The 13,306-nt window shown below is 36.1% G+C and overlaps 1 protein-coding gene across 1 annotated transcript; it reads left to right on the forward strand.

Annotated features, from left to right (window-relative positions):
* Window positions 1–11,145: 11,145 nt before the first annotated feature.
* On the forward strand, window positions 11,146–11,454 carry LOC107813642 (auxin-induced protein 15A-like). Its single transcript, XM_016638922.1, has one exon. It carries the CDS (start codon window positions 11,146–11,148, stop codon window positions 11,452–11,454), a length of 309 nt encoding a protein of 102 aa, XP_016494408.1.
* The last annotated feature ends 1,852 nt before the right edge of the window (window positions 11,455–13,306 follow it).

Here is a 13,306-nt window from a genome sequence, read left to right on the forward strand (position 1 = left end):
AGGATTCTACGATTGGCGTGAAATTGTCCCTCTGCTTATGTTCCCTTTCACGCTCTTGTTTTGGACGAGGACGAAAGTATGTTAAAACCGGGGCTCGCATATGTTGGCGATTGGATGGCTTGGCATAAGACTGAGCATTGAATGTTGCATACTGTGGAGCAACTGAGTATCATGGATCCGGGGGTTGAGATGTTCCCCTTTGGCCTCTTTTTGCCCGTGATGCCATCATGGCCTCCTCATCTTTCTTCTTTTGATTAACAAGGTTGTCCGGCCTATTCTGGATTTCTTGGGTGGCTGCTTTGAGAGCTACTTGACTTATAATTCGGCCAGTATTGAGGCCATTCTCAATCATTTCTCCTATCTTGATTGCGTCAGCAAAAGGTCTGCCCATTGTGGACATCATATTTTGAAAATAATTAAGATCCTGAGCCTGAAGGAAGACAGTGATTAACTCATTGTCATACATGGGTGGCTTAACTCTAGATGCTTGCTCTCTCCACCTAACGACATACTCCCTGAAGCTTTCAGTTGGCCTTTTCTTCATATTGGACAGGGAATTGCGATCTGACGCAATGTCAATGTTGTACTGAAATTGTTTGATGAAGGCTTGGGCCATGTCGTCCCAAATGTGCCAGTGAGAGACATCTTGGTCAATGAACCATTCAGAGGTTACCCCCACAAGGCTCTCCCCGAAATAAGCCATCAACAACTCTTCTTTTCCTCTCGCGCCCCTCAGCTGGTTGCAATACTTTTTCAAGTGGGCGATAGGGTCACCGTGTCCATCATATTTCTCAAATTTTGGGGTCTTGAACCCTGGTGGAAAATGGATGTGAGGAAACAAGCATAAATTACTGAATGAGACACTTTTGTGACCACCTAGTCCTTGTATGCTCTTTATGTTCTGCTCAAGACTTTTCATTTTCCTAACCATCTTATCTGGCTCTCCTGTCTTGAGAGCCTTTTCATTTTCTGTAGGTGACTCATACTGTAGGGTCTGATTGTGTGGAGTCGAAACCTTAAAACCATATCTGGAGAGTAGCACTGGCCATCATAAGTATGATATAATGGCTCGATGTTTGGTCTCGTCATAGGATTTGGTGTCGGGATTGTATACACTGGCGCGCCAGACATAACGAGAGGGGTGTTCCTAACCGGTGCGGCAGGAGGTCGTACATTAGAAGTACCAGGGGCGGCAGGGAAATTGTAATTTGGCACATACCCCGGAGGCAGAATGTGATCACTCATTGTTGGGAGCGGTGGTTGAGTATCCTGGGGTACGGTGTAAGTTCCCTCTGAGGGACCCTGAGGCGGAGGCTGACCGGAGACCCAAGCCTGATACACGTCAGACAGTTGTCATTTCAATTTTCTTACTTCCTCCGACTCTTGCTCAACTGATTGACCCTGAAGGTCGTCACTAACCACCTCGATTTCATCATTGTTAGCCATTGCGACCTTCTTCTTAGATCAGGTAAAGTAATGATGTGTTGCCAGTTTCACCACAAACCAACCACCTTAAACTTACTAGATAAGAGACAACAAGCGTGTTAGGGTTAAGCATTTTACAGATATGAATCAGACGTAATATGCCATGATCCTAACAATATCACCACTTCTAACATGCTTTTGGAAGGCTTCATGTTTCATTCCGGCTTATAAGGTTGTTGCATATTATTTTCTCTCGTTCTTTTCTTTTCTTCTTCTTCTTCTCTTTTTTTTTAACTCCTTTTTATCTTCTTCCCTTTATTTTGGAATTATTGAGAAATATTTTGATCGAACCTTTTGGGGGTTGCCTACGTATCATGTCGCCGCATGAATCAGATCGTTACGTAGTTCAGGGACATGTCGATTTTTTTTTTTTTACAAAACAAAGTTTTCCTCTCTTCCTCTTTTTTTTTAATGTACAAAAAACAACATCTTTTTGTTTCATTTTCGAATTTTTCTAAAACAAAATCTTTTTCATTGATTTTCGAATTTTTCTTCTCTTTTTTTTTTGATACAAGACAAAGGAAAATTACATAAAGATACAACCTAAAAGACAAATATTTAAATAAGACCAGACCCGACTCAAAACAAACTTTTAAAAAAAAATAAAAATAAAAAAAATAAAAATAAAAGGCAAAACAACAAGGCTCAAAACACCAAAAGACTTTTACAGTTTCGATGACTACAAATGAATAATCAAAGTGGACTGCCAACTAAAAGAAGACTCTAATCTCTGCATGAGAATCCACCGGCATCATTGTAGTCAAAGTGCTTATTCCTGCGGCTGATCTCCCATATCATGGTATATGCGCTTCAAGTCTCTGGCAATGTGGCGTGCGAAGTTGGGCGCTACCGTAGCAAATTGCTCTCGGGTCAAACCCTGACAAGTCACACACCCTCGAGCGGTATAAGTAGCCACTTCATAGACCCTCCTTCTAACATGCTCCTGGCTCTGACTTAAAAACTGGATCTGTCGCTCATGGTTATTGGCTATGTCCGATATATTCGCCTCGCGTTGTAATGCTAGATTTAGCTGGTTCTGGACCTTTGCTAGCTCATTCTCTACCTGGTTCTTACCTGATTCTACAGCCTTGGCCCGAGCCCTTAGATCATGAATGATAAGGCTATGATGCCTTTCTTCGTGCTTTGGAATGGCTGCATGTTGCTGAGCAACAACCCTTATTCTCGTTTGCCGAAGTTGTGCTTGAAGCGCTTGAACCTCATGTGTCAGTCTGATTTTCTCCTCTTCAAACTCAATGCACTGCAAATCCATATTCACGTTGGCGATACTTATATCCTTACGTAGAGCCCGGATGATGGATTCATAATCTCTTGTTATTTCTTCCTTGGCATGCCCTACTCTTGTTCTGATTTCAGTCTCTCATTCTGTCGTGCTCTTCAGAACTGTCTCTTGCCTGGATCTCAAAGCATCTTGGTCATAGAACCACTCAAAATATGCCGGGTCTAACTCTCCTCGATCCTGATCTTCCACCATAGTGTGAGATTCAAGCACCTTAATTTTATCCCAAACCTGTTGAGCATAAGCCTCACGAACAAGATCCTCTGATATTACCTCCCATGTGAATCTTTGCATGAGTTCCACTGTGGGCACTACTTGTTTTCGACCTAACTGGCGTAGGGCTCTCATAGGCACATACGGTTGAAAACCCCGAAGACCCATCAAAATCAAAAACGAATGGTGGTAAGATCTTGTATATGACTTCTTTTGGTGAGAACCAGTGGTAGTTCCGTGTGATTTCAGTAGCGGTCAACTTTTGAAGATGCCCTCTCCATGCTTCGACTCCCTTGGGGAAGCTACTGTCTTCAGTCAAATCTTCAAACTCATCTCCAAGCTCATTGTGGCTCCAATGAACACTAAAATTTACCCGTGTTGGATGACTGAGAAGGTGCTCTAAAAATCATATTTGGAGTATGATGTTACAGCCTTCAAAGAAATCTTTTCCTTCCTGACACTTGGTCAGGGCACGATAAATATCAGACAATACCATAGGAATGATAGTGACGTCCTTTCGATGCAATAAAGTGGTGACTATGCCAGATAATCGAATATCAATATTTTTGTCATGCCTCGGAAAAACCATTGTCCCTAGAAATGCCACGAGGAATGCTTTCCGCCCATGGCTTTGCCAAGCTTTGTATCCAATTTTATTATCAAGCTCCTTTCCGTGCTTTGAAAATCCACCTGGACACCCATACCTGTCGTACAAGAAATCCAATCGGACGTGCCCTCGTTCCACACTTGCTATTTTATTTTGGCTGATTGTCATCTGCTCAAGGAACTCACTGCCAGTGACATCCCTTGAGGCCAAAGGTCTCTTCTTCCGAAGCTCATCACCTAACCTTGTGTATCCAGCTAACTCCTCCAAAGTGGGAGTCATTTCAAAACCATTAAAACGGAATACGTTGTAATTAGGATCCCAGAAATGCACCAATGCCTCGATTAAGTCCCTCCTTGGGTTGATCTCCATAATGTTCATAAAGTGACCCAGATGGTCCTTTATCTTTTCCAGCCCACAAATGCCCATATTTTCCCACCACTGTCTCAACAACCGGGGTGTTTTATGCACAAGCCAAATCTGTGAGGGCTCGTCATCTTTCGGTATTTTGTCAGCTCTTCTTTTCATTGTATCCATATCGCTCCTAAGTAGTAGAACATGAGGTTAGGACCGATGCAAGCTTAGATAATACAAAAATCTCTGATGCCTTGGGGTTTGACTCATGAAAGTTAGAAATGGCAATGTGGGACTCAAGTAACCGACCCTAACCGTGTTTTGAAGTGAGGGTTTACTGAAATTGAGCGGACACTCTCGTTGGGAGATGATACAATTTCGAAAGATCATTCAATTTTGACCATAATGGTAAGACTTGACCGATTTGGACGGGGCACCGAACCATAAAAGGGTTGCTTATATATTTTACATAGGGTCAGGAATCGAGTGCGCGTAGTTCGTGCAAGAGACAAAACTGGACTACAAAGCCTTCTTACAAAAATGAACCTTTCGTACTTCCAAAGAAGCTTTTGGGGCAGTCACAGCAAAATAGCCGAACATAGGGACAAAATGATAAAAAGTTGATAAAATAAATAAAATGGTTATTTTTACGAAAACGACCCTTCGATACTCCCGAGAGAGGCTTAAAGGTTGTCTCGGCAAATACTACGACCATAGGGACAAAACAATAAAAGGTAGACAACAATAAAGAAAATGGCTATTTTTTCAAAAATGGCCCTTCGGTACTTCCGTTGAAGGTTTTAAGGGTGTCTCGGCAAAACGTCCAGACACGAGGGCCAAACAGTAAAAGGTGACCAAAAATAGCAAATTTGTTTTTTTGAAAATTTTATGCACATGCGTAATTTTTATGCTTTTTTATTTTTTGAAAAATGTGGGCTGAACCCTATGGAGGTTGCCTACGTATTTCACATCCGGTGAGAATCAAACTCACATAGTTTGGTGATAAAATTTCCAATGAAACTAACTATATTTTCTCTCTTTATGAAAAATTAATCATGGACACCAAACGCACCAAATCACTTCGGGCTTTTTTTTTTTATATTTTTTTAATAAAAAGAACGAACATTTGTATAGAAATCGGGAGCATGTTTTTATTTTTTTTATTTTTCTCTGCTTATTCAACTAATCTACCCTAAAGTCGGTCGACATGCAAGCCTCCCAAATAAATTAACATGTAGCACATAAGTGAACGTTATGGTCTCAAAGAGGATACCTGTCTTATACGGACCCAGCCCCTGTGCCGAGTTTCGCTAAGTCAAATGCACGTGATGCAAATAAAGCGAACCTACTAGGGATATCCGGCATGAGGTATGTTCTTCTAGGTTTAAATCCTGATGGAGAAGGTGTCTAGACTGGCTTACTCGAGCGGACAACCCGAGCCGTGGAGCGTCAAGCATCACCAGTAGTAGAACAACACTGGCTAGCTAACGACTCTCTCGCCTAAGCATGTGTGACTAAATCATTCACCAGAAGCTGGTAGGCTAACTGGCTTTATCTCAAGACAAAAATTTTGTGATGCCGGTAGGCAAACACAACATAACTAACTATAAGAAGATTCAGAGGGGTGCGAGAGAGGATACAATTTATATGTACAGTTCAACAATATCAAAACAGTATAAAGTGGACAAGTAACAGATTAGGCCCAAATAAATCACAATATATACAAAAATTAATAAAGCCAAATTAAGTCAATATACAAGCTCGAATTCTTAATGTCCCCAGCAGAGTCGCCAGAGTTGTCACACCCCTTTTCTACCCGCAAAATGATATTATGTGGATTAAAGGGTTTTTTCAATTAAAGTGATAAAATTGAGTAGGAATTATTTTATTTACAGAGTCGCCACTTGGAATTGATTTTGTTGGTGTTCCAAGTCGCCTTTTATTTGAATCCCTAATAAAAGGAAGATTTGACTCTATTATTATTGGTCTGCAAAAATAAAGTCCGGGTAAGGAATTCTGTTAACCGGGGAGAAGGTGTAAGGCATTCCCCGAATCCCGTGGTTCTAGCACGGTCGCTTTTATTGACTAAAATTTAGCTTGAATTATTTTTGGATAAAGTGTGTATTATTTGCCTTAAGTTACTATTGTCTAGTGCTGCTTAATAATTAATAATTTTGGCCTAGGAGCGTGCAAGCACACAAAGTCTTTATTTGATTATATGTATTAAAACAAAAAACGTGTCGGTACACATGGTTTAAATACAATTAATATTGAAAAGTCAAGGAGCGGGAATGCACACATGACTACTTTATTAAAAACAAAATCGATCAAGGACCGTGTATGAACACATGGTCTACATCTCAAACGTGCCTAAAATTGCCTATCGCTTAAATTAATTAAAAAGCGCTTCTTTATTATTTATTACTTGTTCGACTGAAAAAAAAATATTATTATTAAAAATAATTTTCACTAATGCAAGACATTAAACCCGGGTAAGCTTATGTTAAGCTTTCATGGTATTGGGCCACTTATTTTATTTAACAAAAGACAATTTATTGGTTTTAAAGAAAAAATGCCCATCTTGCTTTCTATTGTCATTGGGCCTACAAATTTTAGCTTATTTGGTCCATGTTGCTTAAGAGCCTCGATGACCAAGACAACACAAAATAACAAGTATTCTTCTAAGCCCAAATTGCTTCTTACATTGATGTCTAAACTAAAAATTATTTTTTTTTCATAAAAGAAACTTACATGCTAATTATTATCTTTTATCTTCTTAACCAACTATTTCTTAAGGACTAACATAATATTTCTACTCATCTACACCAATCATGGCACGTATCAAACTACACTCATTAACAACATAAAAATCACGACTAAATATAAAAACTACAAAAAAGGTAATACTTCAATGCTAAAGAGAAGAACTATATTAAGTATAACATTATGTTGACTATAATTCAAAGCATCAAAACATTTGAAGCTAGAAGTCTTTCTTAGATAATTATACATGAACCATGAAAGTAACTTACGTAAAAGAGCCTAAACTAAACAAACATGGTTAAAAGTGGAGTCTTTATCTTTTCCTTAAACTAAGTAATCTTAACATAATGCAATTTCAATCACATATATAAAGAATAAAACGATAATTTAACTAATTTTTAACAGATTTACACGATGATAACACTAATATAACATTCATCTTGAAACAAAATCAGATCTAATATGTTCCATCAACCAAACCGGGATCAAATCCTTCTTATTATCATAAAGAATCTGCAATATAAGAATTTGAAAGTTACCTGATTTGTGGAATAATAAAATACAGCAGTGCAGCAACAAAAAACTCAGCAGCAAATACAGTAGAAACAACAGCAACTCAAGTGTTAAGACAACCCAGAAAACTCAACAAAGATGCTTGAAACTGGTAGCTATCAACTTCACAAATTGCCTAAGGGATCTTTCTATTTTTCTCGAGGTTTTTGCACTCAAATAATCCTTACAAAACTCTGAAATTTCATCTTGTTATATGTATTAAGCTGCTGATTTTTCTCAAAGATATATGTCTTTAAGCAACTCTCCAAGATGTGTCTCAGTATAAGATAGAGTGTGTAATAGAGTGTCCCCCTTTTCAGTGAGTAGGCCTCTGCATTCTAAGTGTAAGAGAGTCCCTTTTATAGAAGAAAAGCAACCCTTTCAATAGGCAAATAAAGTTAGATTTTTTGGACATATTTTGGTTCACTAAAAATCTGTCCAAAAGACTGACTTTGTGTGCTAAACACTGTTCAAGGTCTGTCCCAAAGGTGAAAGGACAACCTGAAAATCTGCTGTGTCAGAAGCAAGGAGAAAAAATGTCCTTTCAGCCACCCTACTAGTAAAAGTAAGCTACTATTACCCTATTTTGTGATAAAATAAACTAAACTTCAGATTTTAACCATCAACAACAAACTACTTGCTCAACACAAATCAAACTTGGACAACTATGAACTGACAAAGCATAGACGAGACTAAAAACGTAATTGAACTAAGTATTAAAACCAACTTGATGGGAATGAATTCGATTTGTGCAAACTAATTACTAAACAAACAACTAAATTCACAAACTAATGCTCAAAACAGAACGAGCATCGTTAATAATCGGACAACGACTAACAACAACTAAATAATCGACTAACTAAGTGAACGATTTAACTAATACACTAAAGATCATGTTTAAATCAATAACGAATCTAACAAACCACTAAACTAAATAGAGATAGCTAATTAAATAAACCTAACTTGAAACTCTAATTAACAAGAAATAACCAAAACAGAAAAATAAATAAATAAAAAATCAGAAACTAATCTACTAAATAAAAAAAAAATCAGAAATTAATTAAAGAGATGACGATTATACCTAACAAGTATGCTTGAAGCCGTTCGAGCCACAAGAAGACGCCGAAGATGCTAAAAGGCGACTACCCGACTCCAAAACGCATGTTTCTTTCGGGTAGATGCTAGAACGAAATGCGTTTCAGCATCTTGCCAAAAGAAACGAGTGTCTTTGAGTCGAAAAATAGCTAAGATGGGGGTTCGGGGCATTTTGGCGGTGGTGAGACGGTGGAGCCGTGTCGGCAGCGAGGAGCGGGCCGGCGGCGACGAGGATTTTGGGGGTGAAATGGGTAGGAAAAGATAGGTCTCGTGGAGCTCTATCCATTCATGTATGTGTTGTAGGGTGGTATTGGCCGGAGCTTCAAGAATTTGGACCAAAAAGTGACGGCTAAAGTTTCTTAGATCTAAAATTCATGGAGTTTGAGGGTTTTTTGAAGGAATTGGTTTGGAGATATTGGAAGAGGAGGTCGTGGAGATTATATGGTGTTAATTTGGAGGTGTTTGGAGGTGGTTCGCCGCCGGTGGGTGATTTCCGGCGGCGGCGAAGAGAAGAGAGAGAAGAGAGAAAGAGTTATGGGGGAAATGAGAAAATTTTTCAGATTTTTGAGGCTTTAAATACCTCTTGAAAGATCAAATATGGACCATTAGATCAAGGGGTGATCAATGGGTGAGATTTGATCTTGGGTCACTTAATGAAACGACGTAGTTTTGAGGCAAAACTACGTCGTTCCGGACCCTTTCAAAGGCAGCCCCTTATCTTGCACTTTTGGCCACTTCCTCTTTCAAATTTGGCCCAATTTTTTTCTTAATCCTACTTATTAAACTTAATTTTCACAAACAAATAAATTAATTAAGTAACTTATTCAAATGATCAATTAACTAGATTAATTCACCAATTGAATAGTTAGTTAATTCCTAAAATGCACAAATAAAGAAAGAACTATTTTTTGGTATTTTTATGATAGGAAATATGCAATCAAAGACACAAAAATTGGGAAATATAATTAAAGCAACAAAACACTAATGACTTTAGGAGGTGTTAAAATAGTACAAAAATTAGGTATTCACAATAATAATAATAATAATCTTAATAATACTAATACTAATAATAATAATTAAGAAAATTTTATTGTTTTTTAGTGCACTTTACTTTCAGTACATAAAATATGATATAAAATGGATATCGAAATGTAATTTAATGCAACTTGTTAGAAATTAGAATATTCATATGGTTTACAAATTGCTATTGGCAATGCCACATATAAAGAATTGGTAAATGTGAATTAAAATTATAAAATACAACTTATAATCGCAATGCCAAATGTGACTAATAAAATTACCGAATCGTAATTACCAAATGAGACTTATAATTAGTAAATGCGACTTATAAATCGTTGCCAAATGTGACTTATAAATCGTATTTATAAATGCGACTTATAAATTACCAAATGCGATTTATAATCACAATTATAAAATGCGACTTATAAAAATGACGGTAAAGACAGTTAAGGTACTTCTTTAATTACATAATTTGGTGTTGTAACTTTTTTGCATGCAATAGAAGCTTAATTTCATAATCATCCGTGAAAATCCGAAATTTAACTGAGGAAACAAAATTGAGTTCATGTACATGCTATATAGTAAAGATTCAGAAGTGGAAACAGATTGTCTACATGTTGTCAAGCTTATTAACAATGATAACATACGATGTCAACCCCTTATGCCTATTATTAAAGACTTCAAGTATTTGTTTGAAATCAACAAGGCTACTATTTACACATATTTGGAGAAGAAGCAAACAACTGTACAGACTTTTTGGCTAACGAAGAATATTACAACCATTAAAAATCTATAATAATCTGGGAGGTTTTGCTCAAGAAAATAGAGTTTCTTCATTTGGTTGAGTCAAACAATGTAGCTTATGCGAGATTTAAGTAATTTATCTAGTCTTTTCAATGTATCAGAAAAAATATAGTATGCAGTTTCCTTAAAGTGTACTAGAATATACAAGTGAAAACAAAACAATGATTTTTCAGTCATGTACTAAATTTTTAGAATTCTATTTTTAGGAATCATAACAATAGATCCACTTCAGAAACAAACAGGTTCAAATTTCAAAAGTTAAAATCCAATTCTTGAGCATAATTTTTTGTCAATTAAGGCATTACAACTCTTGATCAACGTAACTAACCAAATTTAATAGGAAAAAATGTACAAGCTGAGGTGAGGCTCTATTTTCAAGAATCTGCATAATTTTCCCAATGACCCCACTTCACTTTTTTCTTGTAAATTTGCCACTAAATAATGCAAGTCCAAATTCAATGCTCCTATAATAGAGAACAACATCTTTGGGATCCTCACTTATAGAGAAACACCATTAGGTATATCAACAAACAATCGTAAATTTTGAAATGAAGTGAGTGAACTATTTGTAGAGAGCCAGATACAGATATTAGCATATCACATTTTTTAAGTAGTGAAATCTTCTTATTATTCTTCTTTGTACCCTAAAGTGGTAGCACATGTTGTCTTAAAATATATTAACAATACCATGTGATCTTTTGCTAATATCTACCCATATGTTTACCAAATTCACTTACTCTTCTTTATTCACAATCTGATGAATTGAGTGTCTCTATATATAACTCTACTTCTCAAAGCTACCATTGCAAACACTTCAAAATTTTCAATTCACTTTTATTTTTTCAAAATTTCAAAAACAGTCTTTCTACAGAAGATAGAGATAAATTTTGTGTCTCTCCGGACCAGACTGGTAAAATTATATTGTGTCTGTTGTTGTTGTTGTTTTTTTTTGTCGAAGATGGGAAGAGGTTTAATTGGTATAGTTCATGCCAAAGACAAGCTTCGAATTCGAAAATCGATTTCTCATAGAAATGGAAGCATGTTAGCAACAACTAATCAAGTTCCAAAGGGGCATTTTGCAGTGTATGTTGGTGAAACATGTAGGAGATTTGTTGTTCCAATAGCATATTTGAACCAACCATTATTTCAAGATTTGTTACATTGGGCTAAAGAAGAGTTTGGATATAACCATCCAATGGGAGGTCTCACAATTCCATGCAGTGAAGATTACTTCATTAGTCTCACTTCCTTACTAAAGTCATCATAGGCATGACAGTGATTTTATTTTTCTTTTTCTTTTTTTTATGCTTTCTATATTGGGAAATATATAGTGCTGAACGAGAAAAGACTAAGTCAGCTCTCTTCAATTTTGCAACATTGGTTGGTGACTGGGGTCAAGTTAGTTATATATATGTTAGTATGTTTACGTTAGGTCAAATATTTTGTTAGGAATTTTTAGTCTTGTCAGAAATTTATAGGCTTTGTCAAAAATACTGGTGCTAAAAAAACTAATTGCTAGCACCATTTTGTTTTAATGGATGGATTTAATATTTTAAATGGTCATGTTAAAGAAAAATGCAACATTATCAAAAGGCAATTGAAAATATCCCACGAAAGCATAGTGACTTTTCAGTTATAATGTGCATAAGAAAGTGACTTTTCGGTGACAAATAAAAATGCCTTTTTAGTTATAAAACAAAGTAAAATAACTTTCATAATAATTTTTGTTAGTTTAGTGATCCAGAAATCAACTCGACACTTAACTATCAGCGACAAAATCTTCGAAAAGATATGATAGTTCTTATGGGGAAGATCCAGTGGCACATTCTCACATTCAGACATAGCTGAGTCTATGGATCGTAAACAATCCAATTTTTTATCTTCAGATTTGAAACAGAGATCGGTTTGGACTCATTAATTTATGCTTAATTATTGATTATAGATGTGAAAAGGATTAAAGAAAAATGAGCTAAATTCATGTTGGCAACAAGAATATTGCTGAAACTACAATAAGTATTTACTAGTGAAAAAAGTTGTCATGTTTTGAATCATTATTTTGCCAACTTTAATATTACTTAATATAATTTTCTTGCTTCTATCAAAATTAATCAAAAACAGATTTGGAAAATTGCAATCGAGCTTGGTATACCAAATAACATACTAGTTGTGCTTATATTTTAAGGGGAAAATGACATTATATAGTCACTCTCAAAATAATAGTCAAAAATGTATATATATATATATATATATATATATATATATATATATATATATATATATATATATATGCAAAAAAATGTTATATACAAAAAAAATACAAATTTTATACACTTTTATGGCTACCGAATGTAAATAGTTTCTGTCACATGCTAAAAATGATCTTTGCCCAATATATAGTGGCATCAAATGAAAACAACAGTCAACTGACACTACTAGAAATTCGCTAAAAACCGACCAAAAAAATCGACCAAAGTTGGTCGGTTATGGCCAATTACCGACCAAAACACGACCATTACGGTGTGGACGGTATTTTGATGGTCGGAATGGCTTACCGACCAAAGTTGGTCGGAAATTACCGACCAACTTTGGTCGGTAGCTTAAAACGACCATCTGACAAGTTTAATTACTTACCGACCAACTTTGGTCGGAAACATATTTTATTAATTTAATTTTACCGATCAAAGTTGGTCGGTTTAACTAAATTATATTTTTTTTATTAATTATTAAAATTAAAAAAAACCGACCAACTTTGGTCGGTAATTGAAAATATATATTTTTTTAAAATAATTAAAATTAAACATTACCGACCAACTATGGTCGGTAATCTCAACAGTGCAGGCAAAATACCGACCAAAGTTGGTCGGTAATGTTGAATTCTGGGAATTCAATGTTCATTAACCGACCAACTTTGATCGGTATTTTGGAATAATTTATTTTTTTATTAAAAACCGACCAACTTTGGTCGATTTTTCTGGGTTTAATTTGGCATAAAATGCCTGTTTTAGCGGAGAGGCTCTCCCTATTAAGTTGCCCGCCTTGCGAGGAAGTCCCTATTCCTCGCATTCCACACTTATAGCGATGGAAGTTTTTAGTAGGAAGCCCGTATACCTTCCCCCATT

Source organism: Nicotiana tabacum, chromosome 24 (genome assembly GCF_000715075.1).
Source record: "Nicotiana tabacum cultivar K326 chromosome 24, ASM71507v2, whole genome shotgun sequence".
Taxonomy (NCBI): domain Eukaryota; kingdom Viridiplantae; phylum Streptophyta; class Magnoliopsida; order Solanales; family Solanaceae; genus Nicotiana; species Nicotiana tabacum.